Genomic DNA, 23658 nt, shown 5'->3' with positions numbered 1-23658 from the left:
TTGAAACAGCGTGCACGGAGACTCCAAGCATAATCCATCACCAATGGGGGACGCCACTGAAGAATGTTGTAAATAATTTACGTCTCTGGAGATATTGGTGGTTCTGTTCTGGGTGCCCTGACAGAAGAGCTGGGGGTGGATGATGGAATGGTATTTGGCATGAGGTTTTTACCCTGCATGAGTGTTTGGTCTTTTATGGCTGCTTTTTATGGTGTGTGTGTGGGTTTGACATGAGATGGAAAATTTTTGAGCATCGTTAGGGTTCTACTGTGTGTGTGTGTGTCCCACTCACACCCGGCACGGGGTTCTACGTGTGTTTCCTTGGTTCTGCGTCCTGCTTGCTTTGACATTGATCATTTTCTTACGGGGGTCTGTATGATTGGCTTGGCTTGGTGTATTGGAATGGTCAACTAAGTCATACCTGCTGGACGGCCACACGTTTACTTGAGGCCTCCAGGAGACATGAAGAGCCCTGAGCGACACTCCGGAGCGATATCCTACACACTGGGCAGGAAGGAGAGTATCCAAATCAAGTGTAAAAGGATGCAAGCGGCGTGTTCAGATCAGCGACTTCAAACTAGGACTACACCAATCAGGATCAATGGAGGATGGACACCTAAAGGCATTCCACAAGGACTCTGAAGTTGGAAAGGGACCTCAATGGATGTTCAAGATGACCTTCAGACCTGTAATGAGGCGGATCTTCCTACGTGGCTGGATTGATGGAGAGCCCTGTGGATCTTGTCTTGCTCTCAGTTGCGCGTCTTCTCAGGCTGAACTGTATTTGCTGTACAGGACTAGCTGAACGATCGGTTCCCTTAAATCAGAACCAATCTGGGAACTCCAACTACTGCGCTCTTAAAGCTGAAGTTGTGCTCTTCAGCTGAGGAGGCAAGGAAACCTTCACTGGGGCTACAATGTGTATAGAGGAGACCGTTTCGAAGTGTTCCATGGTACTCTGATGAAGACCGTTGATGTGTTTCACTGGCTGAGAGGAAGAACCCTCACATCATCCTCTTGGCCTTTCTCCTCTGAGAATCCTGGTGCCATCTTGAAGAATATTCCAGCTCATGTAACTGATGTCACGACAGATTCTCAAACACTTGGTTTCTCCTGAGGGGCGTGTCTATAGAACTGAAGACTTCAGACAGCACTGTATCCCAGCACTCATCTCTGCTCACTCAGACCACACCCTCATGAGTAGGATGCAACACTATAGCGATGGAGATGTAGAGTTTTATAAGTAAAGAGGGAGCAGACAACGATGATTCGAACCCAACTGCAATTTAAGTCTTTAAATCTTTAAACCATGAAGATGGTTGGATAGTTCAGGAATTGGGCTTAATTTTATTATGGGCAGTCCTTTCGCTCAAATGCCCACTTCTCACTGGACCTGTACATGTGTTGTTTGGCTGGCATGATTTGCTGTTGGTAGTGAGGTTGTCAGGGTGACATTGCTTGGCTATGGTCGGCTCTCTGTGAGCTCACTGTTTAGATTTGATCTGTATGGTTTGTACCCTGAATATCGAGATAATTGTTGTTTTTATTGTGGTTTTGTATTGAATTATTCCATTGTTTTTAAGCAAGGAGTTGAGGTTTAAAGTTGTTGTGGAACGTACATGGTGGTTCGGTTCTTCGTACGGTTTTGAGTGATTTAACTTGTACACACTGGGTGCATAATAATGTAAAGGTACACTGAATAGCAGTAATGACCAACAGCAACAAACAGATCACATCAAGGTAAGTCTGTTGGCTGTGCTTTTATGAAGACCATCTGGCGGAACGTTCTGGATGTATTCGCGTATCTTGTAGAGTTTGTTGCCAACAGAAACTATTTTTCAGTCAGTTTCCATTAGGAATTGTTGCCCCTTATCTTAAACGACTTACGTTTGATATTGAATACACACTGACGCGTACATCGTACAATATGGTGATCATTTCCGACTGTTGCGCCGACTTTAACCACGTTGACGGGACTCTCGCTGCGTTCAAAACAACGTTCTACTTGCGGGCCCATTTCTGATCATCAGTGAAGGCTGAAGATCATTTCAAGGTGGATGACAATTTGGCATTTCTTCGACGGAACCCTGCACCTGAATATGGCTGAGTATATTTGATTTAATATCGATACTGCTTAGTGTTCTTTGTTACTTCAGCTTTCGTACGTTCTAAATATCTGGTGTCAATAATTGCCACAGAAGTAAAACCCTACCCAATGGAATGACGTTAAACAACAACTTTGGTGCTTGGTTACCAACTGGATAATAACAAAGCTAAAATAATGTCTGTCTTTCCCACATGTTACAGTAGAAGAAACTCTAGAACTGTATAAGGTTAAAAAGGTAACATGTTTGTCCCAAGGTGTCTGCCTCCTCACCCAGAGCCAGACCTCCACCTCCTCACCCAGAGCCAGACCTCCTCACCCAGAGCCAGACCTCCTCACCCAGAGCCAGACCTCCTCACCCAGAGCCAGACCTCCACCTCCTCACCCAGAGCCAGACCTCCACCTCCACCTCCTCACCCAGAGCCAGACCTCCACCTCCTCACCCAGAGCCAGACCTCCACCTGCTGTCAGAAGTTCTCCAGAACAGGTCAGTGCTCTGGTGTGTGAGTCAGTTTCAATGCATGGGCTGAACAACTTCTTTAAACTTGTCGACTGCTCTGTCTTCATTCCCAAAACGGGATGCTCATGTCTGATCTCTCGAGTCTTTTCTAGCCTTGAGTTATAAAATAATAGTTAAATTAATTGTGTAAATCGGTTTCGGAGTCAAATAAGTTTATTTTTGGTTAAATGCTGATGTAAACCTGCTGCTGTAGCTGAAAGGCGAGGCTGAGAGGCTGGGGACCGGAGGCTTGTGGTGCCAGGATGGACCGGAGACTGAGGCTGGAGACCAGGGGCCTGCAGCACCGGACCAGAGGGTAACCATCACCAATCTCATCTGAAAAACTAAAATCCTCAGTTTAGGGTTAGGGTTAGCCATTATTGTTACGAGTGCTGCTACGACCGTGGTGTATGAATTGCTGAATGGGTCAATCCGTAGACGTTGTCTAATTCAAGTGTTTAAATATGTTTAAATTCGTCTTCCATTTTACAAATGAACCTCAGATGCAGGAGGTGGGGTGGGTTGCGTCTCCAGGTGATTTACTGCTGAGACCAACTGTTTGTGACCAGACCAGGAATCCATGGCTGAAGGGGCTGATGGAGGAGCCGTGCTGAAGAACCTGCCTGATGGAGAAGCCGTGCTGAAGGCCCTTCCGGGTGAAGGAGCTGATGGAGGCTCTGCCTGGTGGAGGAACTGATGGAGGCCCTGCCTGGTGGAGGCTTTCTGTCGTTGGGTAGATGGAGCCCGACTCTGAAGTGATCATCACACTCAGTGCCACTTAACGTAGAATACTGCTACCACAAACTACCGGCATTTGTTAATATACCAGACAACTACATCTGTTTTACCACACATTGAAGCAAGACTTCAGCTGTTTGTTCCAGACCAGGACTCTGGCTGAGGAGCGCTGATGGAGGAGCCAAGACTCTGGAGGACGACACCACTCTACCAACAAGGATCCTTGTCAGTTTGCATAAAGTAAAGTGTGGACTTGTTGTAACACAGGATTAGTTTGTCCAGTAGTTAAGTTAAGGCATACTACTGTAGGGCCGTTGCTACAATTCCTGGGCCCCTAGACAAGATTTACTGATGGGCCCCCCTGCGCTGAATTGTTGACGGGGGGGGGGGGAGGGTGGAAGGAGCAATTGTTGACCGGGGAGAACAGTTGTTGACGGGGGGGGACGGGGGACGGGCTGGTGGGCTGGTGATAAAGTAATAATTTAAAATATATATATTTTATTTTTTTGTGGGCCCCCCCTGGGCTGTGGGCCCCCTGAATCGTCATCACCTTTCACCCCTTATCGACGGCCCTGGTGGTTGGTTACCAGACAAACTACAGCTGCTACTTTGTTACGCGTAATTAGAGGCCAACTACTGCTGTGTTTGTGACCTTACATTAGAGCCAAACTACTAATGTGTTTGTTACCTTACATTAGAGACAAATTACGTTTGTAACCAGACCAGGAATCTGGAGTGCTGACGGAGAAGCCATAGATCTGGAAGGCAAATCCTGAGGACGACCAGGACTCTACCATCAAGGATTCCTCGTAAGTTTGCATTATCTGGACCTGGTGGACCAGGTAGGGGGTTGGGGGTTCAGCTCTCAGACCATTGGTGCCGGGTTCAAGTCCTCGGGGTACAGTCAGGGCCGTTGCACCAAATCCTGGGCCCCTATACAAGAGGTACTGATGGGCCCCCCACCGCCCCCCCCCAGAATTCCCCCTACCAGCCCCCTGCGCTGAATTGTTGACCGGGGGGGGGGGTGTAGTAGTTGAGAACAATTGTTGACGGGGGGGAGACGTGGCCGTGTGCGACTCCTAAGACTATGGACTGGGGGATAATTCAATATTTATTTATTTATTTATTTTTATTGCCATGGGCCCCCCCTCTGCCTTGGGCCCCCCCACAACTGCCTCACTTTCCCCCGCAGTCCGTCAGCCCTGGGTACAGTGATGCGTCCTTGAGCAAGGCGCCCTAAAGCCTGCCTGCTCCTTAATGACTTATCTTTGGTTCAGATAATGTTGCATCTTTTGAATATTGATCCATGTCCTTGTTTGCTCTGGGCAGACACACCAGAGCTGAACCTCGCCTGATCCTGTTTGGTCGGGGTCCGACTCACCTGAGCTGAACCCCACCTGATCCTGCTGGTCCCGTCTTCTCAGTTCATCTTAGCCTCATCTTCCAGAAGACCTGCTGAACTCAGCGGTCTGATCCTGATGGATCAATGACCTCCAGTGGGAGTGATCTTTTTGACCCCACATGTACCCGTGTGCTTCCACACGCCTTTCCCTCACGTCTGTCACTAACCTCACTACTTCACTAATCTCTACTCCTTACCTTCTTCTTCCTTCTCCGTGGTTCGAGCCTTTACTCTGAAGGAGTGTCTTCTTGAACATTTACACTGAAGGACCGTCTTCCTGCCCTCAGAGGGTTCAGCGTTAGGGTTGAGAGTCAGGGTTTAGAGTCAGGGACAGAGCTGGTCAGGGAGGACTGGTTTTACACAAACCCCTTCATTTGCTTTTGTGAATGGTGGTGACATTTTGAAATTATTAATTTGGGAAAATGTTTTCCTCTGCTTTCCTTTACAAAAGTATGTATTCAACTTCTGTCAAGTGTTTTTGTTTACACTGTATATTAAAATCCTACATTGACTTCTGCATGTTTGGTGCGTTTCATAAATTGTCCTTTGACTTGGTTAATGTCAAGCTAAATATCAAACATCCATATTACTACTAAATTCAAGCCTATTCATGTATTTAACAATGTACATACTGCCCCCGCAGGCCATTCTCTGCTAATACAACACGTTCAAACCACCAACAGGTCTCCTATCGATGATACTGAACAATCGGAACGAGGAACTGAACCTCCGTTTCATTGTAAAGGTAGATGATTATGAATACGTGATTTTTGCAACCTCGTCGGGAATGAAATGTTTCGGTTGTGGAGAGGAGGGGCACACGGTGGAAGCCTGCCCGAGACAAGGTGATCTGAATCCGGCTGGTCCAGGGGGGGCTGTTGGTGCCGGGGCGAGGCCACCACTTGGCCGGCGGGGGTCCGCTGCCTGGTGATCGGCTCCCCCGGCCGGGGAACTCCCCGCTGCGGCACCTATTGTCGTCTCCGAGCGGCCGGCGGCCGCTCCGCGTGCTGCGCCGCTTGGTGCTGCTGCGGTAGAGGACGCTACGCACCGGGTGAGTAGTGTAAATACACAGGGTGTGTGTGTGCGTGAAAGTGGGAATGAGGTTTTGGGTGGAACAGAGGAAAGTGTAGTGGTGGGAGGAAAGGAGAAGGAAGCCAGTGTAAATGCAGGTGGAGAACAGGTAGGCCTAGTTGGGATCAGCGAAGGGGGACAGGCAGTGGATATAGGTGAAGTGCAGACGGAGGAGGTCATTGGTGAAGTAGAGGTGGATGGGATGGAGGAAGAGGAGGTGGTAAAGACAGTAGGCCTACCTAGTGCTAAACGTAGGAGGAAAATAAAAAACGCATCAAGTGAGGCAAAAAGCAGTAAAGTCTGTGCAGAAGATAGACAGGCAGATAAGGGAGCCAGTACAGATGAGAGTGGCAGTGAGGAATATGTATCTGATGGCAGTGAAGTTCTTGGCCTCACCAGCAGCCAACACAGAACCCAATATACTGCTGATAGAATAAGCGTTTTTTTTAAAGCAGACCAAAAACCAGCATAAAGTGAAAATTGAGGATTTCTTCCCTGATTTGCTTTTGTTTTGCTCCTCTGCCCGGCTCCACATTAGCCAGAAAGAGGTGTCTGGCCTCACCGACCAAGAAGTTTTTAGATTGAAGAAACTTGTGCTTAAGGCAAAGAAACAAATGAATTGTGATGATGGGAAATGCTCAAATGTGTGTCTTAATTCATTTATTGATTGTTTATTTTATTTTTAACATCACATTTGACATGGATTGTTTTAGGGTAGGCAGTGTTAATGTAAATGGAGCCAGAGAGGGGAAAAAAAAAGTATTTTTGAAACAGCAAAAATGAAGAAAGTCAATATTTTATTTTTACAAGAAACGCACAGTGATGGGGGCAATGAGGCGGACTGGAGGAGAGAGTGGGACGGGGAAGCCATTTTGAGTCACGGTACTTCTCTGAGTGGAGGAGTAGGCTTCCTCTTCTCCAAGGCTTTCACTCCGGTCTCACTGGAGGTCGAGCATTTTATCGAGGGGAGGCTACTTTTAGTCAAAGCTCGGTTTGATGTTTTTACGGCTGTTTTTATTAATGTGTATGCTCCGACAAATGGTGCAGAGAGGAAAGTTTTTTTTAGAAAAGGTAAGTGATGTTTTAAATGGCTGTGCAACAGAGTATTTTTTATTCTTGGGTGGGGATTTTAATTGTACTGAAAATGAGGTTTTAGACCGAAACCATGCAGAGCCACATCCAGCATCCCAGCATGCTCTGAGGCAGCTGGTCTCTGCTTATGGCCTGGTGGACGTGTGGAGAAGGATGCATGCAGACTGCCGACAGTACACGTGGTCCCACCTCAGAGAGAGTAGGATATCCTCAGCCAGACTAGACCGTATTTATTGTTTTAAGCATCATTTTAATATTTATAAATCATGCACCATTATCCCAGCTGTTTTTACTGATCACTCTTTGGTTTTATGTCAGGTTTTTATTAGAAATGTAAAGCCTAAAAGTGCTTACTGGCATTTTAACTCTGTTTAAACGTTTGATAGAAAGTTTAGGGAGGTGCTTATTTATTTTTGGGATGTTTTTAGGCAGAGGAAGAATGATTTTAGCAGTCTTAGGCAGTGGTGGGACCATGGCAAGACCGAAATCAAACTTTTATGTCAACAGCACACCCTCAATGTCACTAGAGACATCACTAGATCTATGAAGGACCTGGAGATAGATATAGTGGAACTAGAGAATTTAGGTGAATCCACAGGAGATCGAGGACATATTGAAGTCCTCAAAATTAAAAAGCTAGCATTAGCTGACCTGCTGGAAAGTAAAGTACAGGGTGCACTGGTCAGGTCCCGGTTTCAAACCATTGCGGAGATGGATGTTCCCTCTAGCTATTTCTTCGGCCTGGATAGGAAGAATGGGCAGAAGCGGGTAATCCACACACTGCTTTCAGACACAGGGCTGGAGATTGTCGAGCCAGGCCAGATCCGGAGGCGTGCAGTAGAGTTCTACACTTCCCTCTACAGTAGCGAGTATGAGGAGGAGGACTCACTGATAGAGGGGTTCACTGGTGGACTGCCTCAGGTCTCTGCGGAGACCAACTCCTGTCTTGAAGGGCCGTTAGAGATGCAGGAACTATACGCCGCCCTGCAGGGCATGCAGGGACGGCGGGCTCCCGGCATAGACGGCCTCACAGTTGAGTTTTATAAAGCCTTTTGGGACATCTTTGCCAATGATCTTTTAGATGTTTTTAATGAGAGTCTGGCCTTTGGCTCAATGCCCACTTCATGCCGCAGAGCAGTTATCACTCTCCTCCCAAAGAAAGGTAACCTGCTAGATATAAAAAACTGGCGCCCTGTGTCTTTGCTGTGTGTGGATTATAAGCTTCTGTCCAGACTTTTTGCCTCCAGGCTGGGGAAAGCTATGGAGCAGGTCATCCACCGGGACCAGACCTACTGTGTGCCCGGCAGGTCCATGGTGGACAATGTCCACCTTATTCGAGATGTTTTGGACGTCTCCAGCTCATTGGGTTTTAACACTGGTTTGATTTCTCTGGACCAGGAAAAGGCTTTCGACCGCGTTAAACACAACTTCCTCTGGAAAGTTATGGAGAAGTTTGGGTTCAGCGCTGGTTTTATAGCTAAGATCAAGGTGTTGTACAGTGAGGTTGAGAGTGTGCTAAAGGTCAACGGTAGTCTGTGTGCTCCTTTTAGAGTGTGTAGAGGTGTCAGGCAAGGCTGTGCTCTGTCTGGGATGGTCTATGCACTCTCCCTGGAACCCCTCCTCAACAAAATACGTCTTAATATTGAAGGTCTAATTTTACCTGGTTTTAGTGGAAGCATTGTTTTATCGGCCTATGCGGATGATCTCATTGTTTTTATTAAGAATCAGCGGGAGATGGGCATTTTAGAAAATATTATTAATGATTTTACTATTTTATCAGCAGCAAGGGTGAACTGGAAAAAGAGTGAAGCCCTTGCTGTTGGTGAATGGTCTGACGGTCTCCTGGTTCTCCCCCAGAGCCTTGCCTGGAGAAGGGACGGGTTAAAATATCTCAGTGTTTCTCGGGAATGAGGCGGTGGTGAAGAGAAACTGGGAGACCGTCATTGAAAGAGCAGAGGAAAAAATGAGAAGATGGAAATGGCTGCTCCCTCAAATGTCGTACAGAGGTAGAGTTTTAGTTTTAAATAATCTTGTTGCATCCCTTTTGTGGCATCGTCTGTCGTGTGTGGACCCCCCCTCTGGCCTACTAGCGGAAATCCAAAAAAAAAAGGTTGATTTCTTTTGGGGGGGTCTGCACTGGGTGCCACAGGGGGTGCTATGCTTGTCGAGAGAGGAGGGGGGACAGGGCCTCATCCACCTGGCCAGCAGAACGGCCACTTTCAGACTCCTGTTTATAAAAAGGTTTCTGACAGGGCCGTCCGATTTGGTATGGAGGAACGTGACCAGCTGTATCCTCAGAGATGTGAGTAAATTGGGGCTGGATACTGCTCTGTTTTTAACTGATTCAAAATTGTTAAAGTTGAATGGGCTTCCTCCTTTTTATCAGGGCGTTTTTAAGTCTTGGGCCCTTTTTAATCATAAAACATGTGAACATTTTAACTCTCTGCACTGGTTACTAAAGGAGCCTTTGATCCATGGGAGCAGGCTGGACGTCTGTAGCGTGACACCCGGGCTGCTGACAGCACTGTATAGGTCAAAGACTGTGAGCCTGCAGCAGCTGGTGGAGGCTGCAGGGCCGGAGCTGACGGGGGCCGGGGCCCTGGGCTCTCTCCTGGGCATTCGATCGGTCAGGGTGGCTCAGAAGCTGCTGGAGCTCTGGAGGCAGAAGCTCTGTGGGACAGAGAGGAGCCTCCTCATGAAGTACTGTCGGGGAGAGACAATGCCAGACCCCAAGGACCCTTTCCCAGACATCATCCTGAGCCCAGCGTTAGGTGAAGAGACCGGCCCCCTGTTAGCTGTCAGCAGCCCGGGCAAGCTCAGCCTGCACCGGGCCGACAAGGCTACATTATACCAGAACATTGTCAAAGCAATACACAAGAAAGGACTGAGCGGCAGACCCCCCACAGTGTGGAGCAACAGGCCCGGGTGGGACGGGACCCGCCCCCAGTGGAGGGTTTTATACAAGCCTCCCCTCAAACAACGGACAGCTGACCTCCAGTGGAGGGTACTACATGGTGCCATCGCCTCAAATACTTTTATCTCGGTTTTAAATCCTGCTGTTTCAAACACATGTCCGTTCTGTGGCCTACGGGAGACCGTTTTCCATATTTTTACTGACTCACTGTTTTTTTCTCTCTTTTAACTTTGGTTTTTAGTCTGTTGAATGTGGTTTTTTCTGAAAAAGTTCTTATCTTTGGTGCTGGATACAAAAAAAGTATTATTGTTAAGTGGCAGCTGGTAAATTATCTCTTACTGTACGTCCACACCAGAAGCGAATTGAGCGACCAAATCGCCGGAAGTCATTCACTTTCTATGGGCAAGAGCGACCAAAGCGACCAAAGCGACCAACGCTACCAGCGGCCAAAGTTGAGCGACCAGAGCGTCAAAAAGAAGTTGAAAACTTTTTAACTTTATGCAAATGACTATTATTCGCTTCAGCGGCCAAACACTGACAGCCAATCGGAATGTAGACGCTCTTCGCTTGCGTGGATCCCAGGGAACATCGGCAGGCACTTTGGTTCCTACCTACCTTTATTCACTCACTGAACAAAATGTCGGCTGAAGTATTAATCGCGGCTGTAACTGGGCGGCTGTAACTGGGCACCCGGTGTTGTACGAACCCACCCTTTATCAGTTCAGAGATCGAAATGCCATAGTGGTTTGGATATCAAGTGATGATAAGCGGGAGTATTTATAGGCTACATCTAGAACGTTCGTATTTAAGCGGGAATCATTTTAATTTGCTCTACATGCCACCAATCTAACCAACCAATCGCGTGTAGCATGCTTTAAACAAAACCAAAATAAAATTTGAAATCGTCACATAAACAAACTAATCGACAAGACGAGGGATAAATGACAAGGGATATATTTCTTGTCTTTTATCCCTCTATTCCCCACTATTCACGGAGCCTGAGGTGAATAATTGTTAATTAAATAGTCTAGATAGATAGATAGCCTAGTCAAGTCTTTATTAATACCAAACGACACAAATCGTCGGGAATCCATTTAGGTGGTTCGGCCCACACAGGACAGTAGCCTACAAGACCACACAGAACAAGTCTGACTGGACATACACACAATACATCACATTAAAACAAGACACGCGTTGATAGATAGATAGACAGAAAGGCCTAGATATATAGATATGTTCCATTATTAGCCTTGCGGAGCCAACCAGTCCTGTGCACGTATGCAAATTAGCCATGTGCGACAATGACTATTTGTTTTGAATGCGACGAATGAGTGCAGATCATGATTTGCAGATCCAGATCAGTGAAACATATTTCAACTACTACAGCACGCAGGGTTTTTTGTTCTCGGTTGTAATTAGCCTGCATTTTAGGATTTTTTTTATATTGGGGGGAATCCCTGTCCTACTTGTTGTCGAAGCACTTTATCGAACAAGCAAAACCGTCTCGGCAATATGGCCAAGGTGTATGGGAGAGTTCACTATTTGATATGGCTGTCTGTAGGGCCTACTAAACGCATACGGCTCCTTTAAATGCGTCTGCATAATTTAATTGTACGTCATGAGCGACTTGAGCGACCAAAGCGAACAAAAATTCGCAGCGAAACTTTGTGAGCGACTGGTGTGGACGTACAGTTAGGAGAAGCAAAAATGGCCGTGTACATCAGCCAGAGAAATAAGGTGGAGGGCAGAGCAGGGCATGAGGCCCCTCCTGTGTTCCTCTGTAACGTCAGAGCCAGAGTCTGGCTGGAGTATACGTTTTATAAGGCGATTGGGGATGTAGATGCTTTTAAACAGCGCTGGTGTTACAATAATATTATTTGCTTTGTTGAAAATGATGATTTGCACTTTGCACAGAATTTTGTTGGATAAACCCCAAAAGATTTTTAAAGACTGAACAAATAGCACTTTTCCTGATGTATTGTACTCTCGGTTGATTGTAAATAAAGTGTTTTTGAAAAATCTAAAAAAATCTCTCTCTCTCTCTCTCTCTCTCTCTCTCTCTCTCTCTCTCTCTCTCTCTCTCTCTCTCTCTCTCTCTCTCTCTCTCTCTCTCTCTCTCTCTCTCTCTCTCTCTCTCTCTCTCTCTCTCTCTCTCTCTCTCTCTCTCTCTCTCTCTCTCTCTCTCTCTCTCTCTCTCTCTCTTTCTCTCTTTCTCTCTCGCACTGAGAGGGGCGTCTCCTCGGATGTTTTTTCCACTCTGAGTCAACCCCTTCAGTTCACTTCCTCAAATGCACTTCCCTTGCATTTAAACTTTCACAACTTTATACCGTATGGACGCAATATAATCCCGGTAGATCCCAGTAGATACGATGAAGTAAGGTAGGCTGACAGTTTACTACCATTTATATTGTCTTTCGGTTATGTTATGAACAACCAGCTTACTACCGTTAATATTTACTTTAGGTTACTGGTATATAATACTGATCTCATCGTTGAATACGTTTCCGTGTATCGCTTATCAATTAAAGACGGAGTTTACTCTAGAGAATACAACATCCCCCCATTGGCAGTGGCTATTCGTACGGCGACCGAGCTTGTCACGTGACCGCACTTGATTTATCAGTCTGCTCGGCGCTAACCCTAACCGGGCCGACCGTAATTATAGTAATTAATTATAGTAATAACCCTAACCCTAACCATAACCATAACCTGCCGTGAAAATAGACTAATGCAGTATTTTTACGGTCGCCGTACGAATAGCCACTGCCTACAAGATTGGTTCATGTTTCACTGCTTTTCTGTGCCGTGTGGTAAATTGAACATTGCCTTCAATATTCAAGTGATTTGTTTGTCTTGATGCTAATCCGAATTAAAATAAGGATGTAACAGAAGTCCTTTCAATGTGCTGATGTTTAAAAAAGTTAATATTTGTGCGTATTGACTATCGATGTGTTGAGCTTCACCAGTTGATTTAGGGAATCTATGGTTCAGTAAAGGGACAGAATTCAGACTTTGTTCCAGTGGAGAAATTATTCTAACTTTCTTTACTTTTAATTGCACCGCAATGCATTTTTCAAGTGCATTGTATATCTTTTTTGTGTTGTAGTTTAAGCACAGTTTCAGTCTCCAAGGTCTTTAATTATTCATCTGTCATCTGCTGTACCCATCTGTACTGCGTGAGGGCAGTGTGGTTATGTTGTGGGGTTCATATTGATGGTCTATGATGTCCATAATGCAATAAACAGCTAAAGTTCAAAAGGCAAATGAAGTGATGGATGAGTTGTGTTTGTGTCCAGGTCTCCAGTCTACTATGGATGAGGAGATAGAGGAGGGGGGTCCTACCTCTAAGACCACTCTGTCTGGGGAACATGGCCGCCGGAGCAAAGCTAAGAGGTGAGTAGAGGATCTCTCTGTCTGTGACTGTTGTCCATCTCAGAGATCAGCAGTGATGCATCATGACTCCATCATTAGTCTGAGTAAAAGGTGTGTGTGTGTGTTTGTGTGTGTGTGTGTGTGTGTGTGTGTGTGTGTGTGTTGAAGCCCAGAGCAGCAGCAGAGAGCAGACTCCCCTGGACCCAGCTGTATCTCCATGAAGAGTGACCGCTCTATAGGACGTCTACTTAACTTTAAAGATGGAAATCAGTCTATTGAGAAGAGGTAAGCATTGATTAGAGATGATGATTTGGGCTGTAGACTTAAATTCAACCAACTCTCTGATTGGTCCATGGTGAAAAGATGATTATAAAACAATGTGCACGTTATCTCTGGATCAACAGAATCTACCACAGTGCGTTGTACTCTACCTGCTAGCCTCAATATCACATAAGGGCTGTTTGGAGAAGGGCAGTGGGTTTCAGACCCCTCTCGGTCCGAGTCCACTCGGTTAGGGCAGAGCTTCAATATGAAGCAGACAGCGGACGAGCCACGGAGCGTCGGGCAGCGTCGTTTATAGACGACACCACCGAAGAATTGATTCTAGCTTTTATCTGTGTGTAATATAACGGGGCCCACTGGATGCTGCTGGGATTCGTGACAAGAAGCCAATTCTGATGTGTTCCCACTCAAAGCCTGGCGAGCGTTAAACACGAAGGGGGATGAGGAATCACAGACGTATTAAGAAAAAAGTACTCATGCCACCATTTTAGCTGATCTGCCCACAAACTTACTCTACACTTTGCATGCTTTTTTGTCGTCCTTTTTAACCAAATGCTGCCAGATGGATGACTTGGTTGGAATCAATGAGTTAGTAGCGGAGTAAAGGTTGAGTAAGTTAGGACTAGCGGTCTTCCTTATGGGCCAGTTCAACGTTGAGGAACCCGGGGGTTTGACCTCTTGTCTTATAAGTCCTATAGTTTATTAAACCATATGATTGTTGAAACAGAAACTACTAAGCCTTCAACATTCTTTTATTCATAACTAATGTTATTTCTAACACAATATAGCCCGTCACTCAAATATCGGTCTGCATTTGCCCCTCCCGGCCCTAAAATAATGGAGTAAGAAGCTCTTTGTTCTTATTAAAGGAACACCAGCCATAGTCCGACCAAAGGGAATTTGGTCCAACAAGTGCATATCGATTAACCAGTCAACCAACCGACCAGAACTTGACAGCCCTAGAGATTATAAAGGTACAGCTTCTATCAAACTGACAGAAGTCCTGTTTCTTGTTTTCTAGAAGAGTCCAGCAGCAGAGAGCAGACTCCCCTGGACCCAGCTGTGTCTCCATGAAGAGTGACTGGTCTATGGATCATCCTGTTACCTTTAAAGATGGAAATCAGTCTATTGAGAAGAGGTGAGGATTCATCAGAGATCATAAACATACAGCTTCTATCAAACGTCCATAAATCCTGTTTCTTGTTTTTCTTCAAGAGTCCAGCAGGAGTGAGCAGACTCTTGTTATCAGACTTCACTGGTACTGATGTTTCTAAGTCAGGAAAAATTAAAGTGTGTGTGTGTGTGTGTGTGTGTGTGTGTGTGTGTGTGTGTGTGTGTGTGTGTGTGTGTGTGTGTGTGTGTGTGTGTGTGTGTGTGTGTGTGTGTGTGTGTGTGTGTGTGTGTGTGTGTGTGTGTGTGTGTGTGTTGTGTTCCGCACAGACACCAGAAGAGGTCAAAGGTTACCAGTGCTCAGTCTCTACAGCAGCATCAAACAGAGCTGATCAAGGTGTGTAAATGTCCACCAAGACGTTTGACTTCAGCTCTCCATGAACATTAGAAAGTTTCTCTTGTCCAGCGGGACGTGAATCCAGGAAAGATGCGTCTGATGTCCTCAGTGAGTTCAGAGTAAAGTTCTCACTGATGTTTGTTCTGTTCCAGAGGGCTGAGGAGAACGCACACGCTTTCCTAGACAAGGAGCTGAAGAAGCTCTGGAGGGATCTCTTCTCAGATTACCCACAATGCTCAGAGGGTCAGAGAGTGGAGGAGGAGGAGGTGGATGGTAAGAAGGAGGAGCAGAGGAGGCGCGCCATAGAGGGAGTGGTGGACATCACAAAGCTCTGCCTGATGGAGATGAACCAGGAGGAACTGGCCGACACACTGGGGGGCGGTAAGAGACTCTTATCTTGAAAACAGAGAAGAAATACACATTTTGATGAGCAGTGGGAGATTATATTTGTTCTCTTCAGACTAAATGACATAATGTTAGACTTATGCATATCAAACTTCAATGTGGAGACAATCTTTCCTCTTTGATGTTAAATGGTTTGATCCAGTATGTAGGTTTGTTGTGGGGTATCAGGTTAAATGGTTTGATCCAGATATGTAGGGTAATGGTGGTGGTCTCAGGTTAAAGAATGTTAAACATCATCATTACCAGAACCAAGTCACCCGACCACATCACCCCCGTTCTCATCCAACTACACTTGCTCCCTGTCCAACACCGGACTGACCTTAAAACCCTTCTGCTCACCGACAAAGCCCTCCACAACGTGGCCCCCACTTATGTCCCCAACCTCCTCCAGGAGGAAAGGCCCTGCCGCTCCCTTCGTCATCCTCAGCTGGCCTTCACCGTCCCCACCTCCCGCCTCAGCACCGTGGGTGCTAGGGCTCTCAGCACCGTGGGTGCTAGGGCTCTCAGCACCGTGGGTGCTAGGGCTCTCAGCACCGTGGGTGCTAGGGCTCTCAGCACCGTGGGTGCTAGGGCTCTGAGCACCGTGGGTGCTAGGGCTCTGAGCACCGTGGGTGCTAGGGCTCTCAGCACCGTGGGTGCTAGGGCTCTGAGCACCGTGGGTGCTAGGGCTCTGAGCACCGTGGGTGCTAGGGCTCTCAGCACCATGGGTGCTAGGGCTCTCAGCACCGTGGGTGCTAGGGCTCTGAGCTGAACTGAAAGAGACACCCTGACAACATTGAAATCCCTCCTCAAAACACATGTGTTCGCACTGGCGTGCTCGCTGTAATGACCCCCTACCGTGGGTTCCCTCGTATCCCCGTTGTGCTGCTGTTCTTACCCCCTTCTACCTGGGTCTCCTCACTGTTCTTATCCCCTCCTACTGTCGTGGATTAATCGAGATTTAAAACACTTAGACTAATTCAAGAGAGAGAGAGAGAAATGAAATCGAGGGGTCCGGAGCAAGAATTGACAAAAGACTTTATCGTGCAGAAAAACAACAACGACGACAGCCTGAGTGGGTTTGCAAAGTCACTGTCATTCACAAACTGCGGCGTCTTTTTATGCACACAAACAGAGCAGCTTCTCCTTGAGGTGTCTGCCTCCACTCAGTCATAAATCCATCTTAACCTGAATGGTCAGCAAATAGACAACAAATGGTCAACAAAGATAGCCCAAAACACAAGGCTGAGGTCAGCATGCCTTATCCCCGTAGCGTCCTGCTCCTTTTTAGGGGCACCATCTGTTCTGAACCCAGACACCCAGGCCCAGTGTGTTTCTCCACTATTAGACACACAGACCTCATAATAATCATGGTTTACCATAGAATATACTCCTTAATTTCTACCACACATCCCCCCTTTTTTGTAAGATAAGATCACAACAAAAACATAACAGTCGTTTAGGCCATATTTTGCACTACATTTGATCATCATTAAAAACCTTTAAGCATGTTCAGGAATCTCAACCTGTATAATTCTCAGGATTTTAAACCTGTTTAAGGCAAAAAGATCTATCAAATGTTTAACCAGAATTCACACATAACATAGTATTTTCAGCATGCATTGAAAATTAGCATTTCAGAATATATGACAAAAAATATGAAACTCAGAAAAATAACATTTCAAAAAATGAGTAAATAATAGAAATTAAAAAACTAAGATTGTCAACAAGCTTGCATAGACTTGGATAGCTCTGATTATCGTCATGTACCGGTATACTATATAAACGTGGGGGGTTTGGGCATCGTGGTTGTTGCTTCTGTTTGCAGCCACCAGCCCTGAAACCCATTAGTCCAATGTCCATTTGTTTAAACTGTCCGAAATGGTTGTGGTTCACATGGAGAGGTCGCCAGTTAAGAAAATAGGACCTCCTTCTGATGTCAGATTCTCACAGTTCGGTCTCCTCTCTAGATTTACTCCAATCTATCTCCCCATAGAGCATCCTCTCCCAGTCACCCGACTCCTCTAGGTTGTTCATCGCAAGTGTGAATGATCCATCTGGGGCAGTGTTATTTGGAATGAAGGTACAACCCATTTCACCTATAAGAGCACAAACTCCCCCCTTTTCTACTAGAAGCCAATCTAACGCCTGTCTGTTCTGCCAAGCCACTCTGTCCTGGCTCACGAATGCTCCATCACTCCACAGTATTGACATGTAGTTCTCTCTAGACTTCTGCTGAGAGCCTAGTAAAAGCTGAACATTTTTAATCGCAGGTGGCTGACATAACATTAGTTTCCCGTCTATATCGAATAGCGTGACATTCCAAATTATGTTACATTGTTCCTCTGTTATACTACCTACATTGCTGGCATTTCCGTTTCCTTCGTCATTTTGAAAGCATTCTAATCCTTCTTCAATTTGAAAATTGGTTTGTGTTGGTCGTGTTACTTCGCCTATTTCTTGTGATAGAGTTATATCAAATTCTCGGCATCTTTTCATGATTACATTCCATGGCATTCCGTCATATTTATCTTCAAGATATTTGTTATGTTGACTCGATCCTAACAGCAGAAAACATTTCATTGAACATATAACATACTTTTTCTGATATGGAATACCTTCTGTTCGTGTTCTATTTAAATTGACCTCTATATCATACTCCTGCTGTGTCCGTTCTTCTAAGCAAAATTCAAACGCTGTAGAGCGGCGACCAATGCTTAACAGTTGTTCGTTCTACAAGAGTCTCTTCAAGAGACATGGATGTTGATGTAAAGATCCTTGTCGCCATAGTTTATTTTTGATTACACAAGGATCTTCTGCTTCTAATGTGAAATTAAACGTTCTGTCTGACACTGCTTTAAAAAATATGAATTCTCTCACGTTCAATTGATAATTTCCGTTGTAGTCCCATGTTCTTCCTGACGTTACTTTTAGACACCATTTCATTGAATCAAATTGGATATGTAATTTACACCGATCTTTCCTATGTGCATGTTCATAATTCTGGCGGAGGGTTAATGCACATAGGTGTTCATCATCCGACATAACAGTATACACAAAGTCATTGATTTGGTCTTGCGGTGGTATCTGAGCATACAAGACTATTTTCCCTTTGTTGTCAACCAGTCCTGAATGATTTTGGGCCGGATTATCCTGTGTTCCTCTCTGGCTCTCTTCAGTTGGCCTACTACCCCCTAATTCCTGGCCCTTCCAGGTTTGTGTTGCCCCAATGGTTTCATCCTTCCTCGGGGTCTGTGCTTGTGCCAGCGGAATCTGGCACAACTCGTAAAGGATCAGAAACAGGCTCCCCGTTTTCAGCATCACCATGCTGCTGTATCTCTTGGCTCGACTGGATCTGGTCCTGGGGCAGCTGGTCAGCCCCACGTGTGTCTGCGTCTGGCTCCTCCTCCTCACTCCTCACGTGCAGTGGTTGAGATGATACCACGTGGCACTTCCTTCCACTTGGATGGCTGTTGGTGTTGCGTTGGTGACTTTGTATGGTCCTTCTCTCCTGGGCTAGTTCCACTTTCTCCTGAACATCCTGAGATACACTTGGTCACCTGGCTCCACCCCCCTTGGTGGCTCCTTCTCCAACTCTGGAACTCTGTCTTTCTCTTGTTGAAAAATAAGCCTGTGTATGCCAGTTAGTTGTCCCAAATAGCGTCTTAATTCAGTTTCCAATTGTTCCAATGGAGGTCCTTTGTGAGGCCCTCGAATGACAGATGAAGGCATGGGTCGACCCGTAAGCATTTCATGCGGGGTTAGATGCGTCGTTCTGTTAGTTTTCATGCGATAACTCATTAGTGTCAGTCGTAGTGCATTAGTCCTTTAAGTTAGTACTCTAATTTAATTTTGTTAATCTTTGTCTTAAGCGTCCGATTCCTCTCTCCACCATACCTTGTGGTTTGAGGAATGTAGACACAGCCTAATCTTTGTTTGACATGCAGATGTTAAATCACTTATTTGAGTGTTTTCTGAATAAACGCTGCCCTATTGCCTGAGCTAATTTGTGACGGAATTCCAAACCTTGGCATGACTTCTCTAGTCAGAAACTTGATTACCGTAACCGCACTTTGGTCTTCTGATGGGACTGCTTCTACCCATCTGTTGAACACTGTTTTTTGAAATATTTCACACTTATTTAGCTGGATGTTAATCATTGTTTGCAAGTATGGTGAAGAAAAACCTTGTTTTCAATTTTTTTCTAATTCTCCTCAATACCTCCCCCCTTGCGCAATGGTCAAAGCCATGCGCAGTAAATGATAAGCAAATCTAATAACGCCGTTGGTGCAACCAACGTCGAAACGTGTAACCTTAAGCATCAGCAAACTGAAACCAATCTTTTGGGAAGGGAAATCGAAACCAGTATGTCCAAATCCAAAGCCCAATATGGGTGGGTTTACCATCAGCCGCCCGAAACCACGCTGTTCCGAGGTCATGCACTAAGCCGAAAAAACGTACATGCGTTAGTGGCCTTCTATGCCACAAAGATAAAATAAAATGAAATAAAACGCGACATGCCCCGTTTCAAGACGACCTCTGCTGCCAGAGCTGACATATCTGACTCCTGTTCCCCCTCCACCTTTCATCAGCCGGCTTTTCCTATGATGGTTGCAGTCCGTCACTCCATGATCAAGTGAGCCAGTGCTCACAGTGACTCTGCCAAGTAATCGTGACTGTGCCTGAATTAGGTTGTCCCGGGCTTCAAGGTGGGATCTTACCCGTCGTTGGCTAACCAGCCTTCCATACTGGCTTATTGCAGGATGCCGTACCTGGGATACGATCAATCCCCACCTATATGGTGGTATAGATCGCAAAGTGGAGGGATGGAGACAGAGTCATCAGCCGCATCTGCCTTATGCAACCATATGTGTGCGTAATGAATACAAATCAGGGCGACTATAAAACAAAAGATAATTTATCAGAGTTAAAATTATTAATGTGTTGCAGCAGTATTAGTGGCATTTGAAGGTAAACCCACTACTTCCGAATCCAATTTGACAACATAGCACGTATGACTCCTTCCCAGCAGATGTGGCGTCAACCCACCTACTGTCCTTTACTAGGGAGATGTGAAAGAAAACAAAAATCACAATATTAAAACTTGCATTTTCAATATTGCGCGACTCACTTTTGTCTTAACCATTACTCAAAATCATAATTCTCTTCATAATCCTACCCGATTGCCCTTCACTATCTATTTAAATTGAACGACCTAATTAAACCTTTTATTCTACCTATTTATTTTGAATGACATGTCATTGTGGATAACCTAAATTAGAAATTTGGATAACGTTTTATCATACTTATTCGGTCTAATTTTTAAGTATTGCCGATTGTTTTTTCTAAATTATAAGATCACTTTTAATATATTGTCTATTACTTATCATAATCTCGAGGGAAATATTTTATTTGTGTTGTTATCTTGGCACCTAGACCTCGTCAGGTCCAAGCACCAAAATAACATCCACCTATCCACGCAGAGTCCATGGGTTGGGTCTGCTCCTCTTTTGTTGAGTCATTTTACCCTGGCGCCATTGAACCCATTGACTCCTGTGGAGTGTGGTGTGCAGACAATTTTTTAACGCTAATTGCTCATGTTTTGGAGTCTAAATAATTATTCCTAAATCCTGTAATCACCATTTGACTTGCTCAGGGACACATCAACACTCAGCTAGGAGAGATGGGGATCGAACCAGCAACCCTTTGGTTACTAGCCAACTGCTCTACCTCCTGAGCTAAACGACCCCAGCCACCTCTCCGCTGATTTATTACCTCCGGGTCGGTCCTCATCCGCCCTTTTTGCTTTCTATACATTCCACTCCCTTCTCCAAACACCTTCTCCCTCTGATCCAACCTGTTGTCTCACCAGTGCTCTGTGTACCAAGATGTAATGATATATACCACATGATATTCCGACGCGATGGAGAGTCTCCAAGAGCCACAGAATCACCAATCCCAGCGGTGGTTCTAGGTTTTTTCTAAAACAGTGGACATGGGTTACATACAGGAACCAATTACAGAGTACATCCAAACGCATAAATCATGTATTAGGCACAATGCAAATTCAATCTCTTTCTCTCTGTTGTCTCTCTGTCCAGCCCCCACCTGCGGGTTTTTTCATTACTTACGTTCCTTCTCTCTAACTTTCTTTACCTCTCTTTATCTACTTCCTTTGCTTTCACAAATCTCCATAACCATTTTCACTTTCAGTAATCCTTTCCTTTCCTTTCTGGTTTATTCGTTTTTTGGACACTCTCCAAAACTAGATTTATTAATCTTAAAAAAGCCATCGAAAGATATGAATCTCCCCAAAGAAAATTCTAACCGGAAAGCCTTCTCCAATCTCATCGTCACTTCTCGTTGCCAATCTACACACTCTTCCTCTTCTCTGTCTCACTCTTCACAAATCACTTCATCTGTCCCCTCTAACTTAACTCAATGCTAACTCTTTCTCACTCACTCACTCACTCACTCACTCACATATACAACTTTAAAATAGGAATTCACCGATTCTCATCCTTGGAGCTGTCATAGGCATTAACTGCGTGTGTTCCGAGAATCCTAAAGTTTTGGTGAATTTTCCTGCCATGGGGAGGTGAGAGGCATAATTTGGACCTACGCAAGTGTAAGTGGCTCCAGTGTAGTGTGGGCCATCATTGGCGTGCCTCTATAATTTATCAGAACCTGCAGTATTGGTTCCTGATCAGCTTGTTTTGTGATTGCTACAAGCTGACCCTCCCCCTGTGGATTCTCTGGGCACCCCTAGTATCCCTGACCCATATAGGGACCTGCCTGTCCCTGGTCGCTGTTACCCTGTGTTTGCTGTGGTGGAAAAGGGTTAGTTAAACAATCCTTCTTAGAATGTCCTTCCTGGTTGCACCCATAACATATTAAAGGACCTCTGCGTTGTCCTTGGGATCCTGGTTGTTGATTGTTTCTAAACTGTCCTTGGTGTCCTTGTTGTAAATTGTTTCTAAACTGACCTTTGGGCCCCTTATTCTGATTCCGTCTATTTTTATTTGTGGGGTTCCCATAATTATGTAGGTGTATCTGAATGGTATATATGAATGGTGGAGTGGGTGACCATTGGCTCTGAAGCTGTTGTACTGGGGGGGGGAATGCCTGTTGAGGAGGTTGGGTTTGTGGTGCGCCCCGCTGGACGGCTTGCAATATTGTATCAACAGACTCTGAAACAACAGCCTGCTTTTTCTTCTCCTTTTCTCTTTTTGTGAGTTCTTCCAACTGAAGCTGAGATAGCTTCCTCTGCACCTCTTTGCTTTGTTCCTGTATTTTGTGTTTATTTTGCCGATATTTCTCCACTGCATGAACCACATGATCGCAGAAGTCTCTATGAGTTTTATTTGTAACCAGTCCAACCACATCCTCTAGCTTAACTTTGATTGGGCTAGGTAGAATCTCTATCACAGAGTTTCTGAACATGACCGAAAACACAGGATGGATCTCAGGATCCTCATTCGTCTCCAAGCGCCATCTGTCCACTTGGGCCTGGAGGTAGGATGCAGGATTCTCTGTGTCATTGATGGGGAGGCCTCTCATGTTTTTATGATCAATATGGGTAGGGAACTCTGTTCTGAGTGTGTTCCACATCGCCACTCTGTAGCGATCAAGTGTAGTCCCATCATACATTCCGTCCATTATATCCAACCCTCCATTCCTCAGTACAGACTCCATTTTAGATAACCCCAATACTCTTGCCAACAGAGCTTTCAGGTCCCCCACTGCCATTAGCTTTCCCACTGTGAGTTCCTCAAATGTTCGAATCCATTTAGACGCCCCGTTATGAATGTTAGGGAGTTTAGAAATAACTCCCTCCAAGTCCTGTGAACCCCACGGTTGATAGTGGACCTGTTGTCCTTTGACTAGAATAGGATAGTTCCCGGGGAGGGTGTCGGGTGCCTTTTTTGCCCTTTGCGATTTCCTTAGTTTCTCATTTAACTCGAGTGGTGTGGGGCTTAGTACTGATATACTGCAGCCAGGCTCCTCTGTCGCTGGGCTCCCACTATACCCCTCCCCCTTGAGTTTAGTACTCTTTTTTGTTTGCCTTTTCTGAGACTTCGTCCTCGTCTTTGTGTTTTTTCCTCTCCTTTTCTTTCTAGGAGAAGGCCCTTCGCAAATTCGCTCATTACCATCTTTCACATCTTTATTACTGTGCTCATCACCACTTGTCTCATCTTCGTCCTCATAGCAGTCCATGTGTATGGGTGCGCCCCTATTCCCCTGTGTGTTACCCTTATTATCTCCTTCATCTAGTGTGACTTCCCCTTTAATT

At 45.5% G+C, this 23658-nt stretch overlaps 1 protein-coding gene and 2 long non-coding RNA genes across 17 annotated transcripts in view; 2 read left to right on the top strand and 1 right to left on the bottom strand.

Annotated features, from left to right (window-relative positions):
* LOC132451613 (NACHT, LRR and PYD domains-containing protein 12-like) overlaps positions 1–23658 on the top strand; it is a 62041-nt gene that overhangs the window by 3783 nt on the left and 34600 nt on the right. For 2 of the 13 annotated variants that reach the window (XM_060044194.1, XM_060044207.1), the window contains exons 2-6: positions 13117–13213; positions 13361–13477; positions 14496–14612; positions 14915–14981; positions 15134–15362. In XM_060044194.1, the coding sequence (XP_059900177.1) occupies positions 13117–13213; positions 13361–13477; positions 14496–14612; positions 14915–14981; positions 15134–15362 (627 nt within the window). The other 11 variants (XM_060044201.1, XM_060044197.1, XM_060044198.1 and 8 more) reach the window with 11 other exon arrangements.
* Positions 214–816, bottom strand: LOC132451634 (uncharacterized). The gene is made up of 2 exons (XR_009524156.1): positions 504–816; positions 214–334 (listed from the first exon to the last, which is right to left on the bottom strand). It is a non-coding gene; the product is annotated as an uncharacterized LOC132451634 (long non-coding RNA).
* On the top strand, positions 1795–5260 carry LOC132451627 (uncharacterized). Of its 3 annotated transcripts, none has more exons than XR_009524150.1 (5): positions 1795–2591; positions 2818–2919; positions 3173–3566; positions 4040–4150; positions 4671–5260. It is a non-coding gene; the product is annotated as an uncharacterized LOC132451627 (long non-coding RNA). The 3 variants fall into 3 exon arrangements; XR_009524149.1 differs by having other exon boundaries at positions 3138–3581; XR_009524148.1 differs by having other exon boundaries at positions 1796–2591; positions 3173–3581.

The sequence above is a fragment of the Gadus macrocephalus genome, chromosome 22 (genome assembly GCF_031168955.1).
Source record: "Gadus macrocephalus chromosome 22, ASM3116895v1".
Taxonomy (NCBI): domain Eukaryota; kingdom Metazoa; phylum Chordata; class Actinopteri; order Gadiformes; family Gadidae; genus Gadus; species Gadus macrocephalus.
This window is presented reverse-complemented; position numbering and strand designations above follow the sequence as displayed.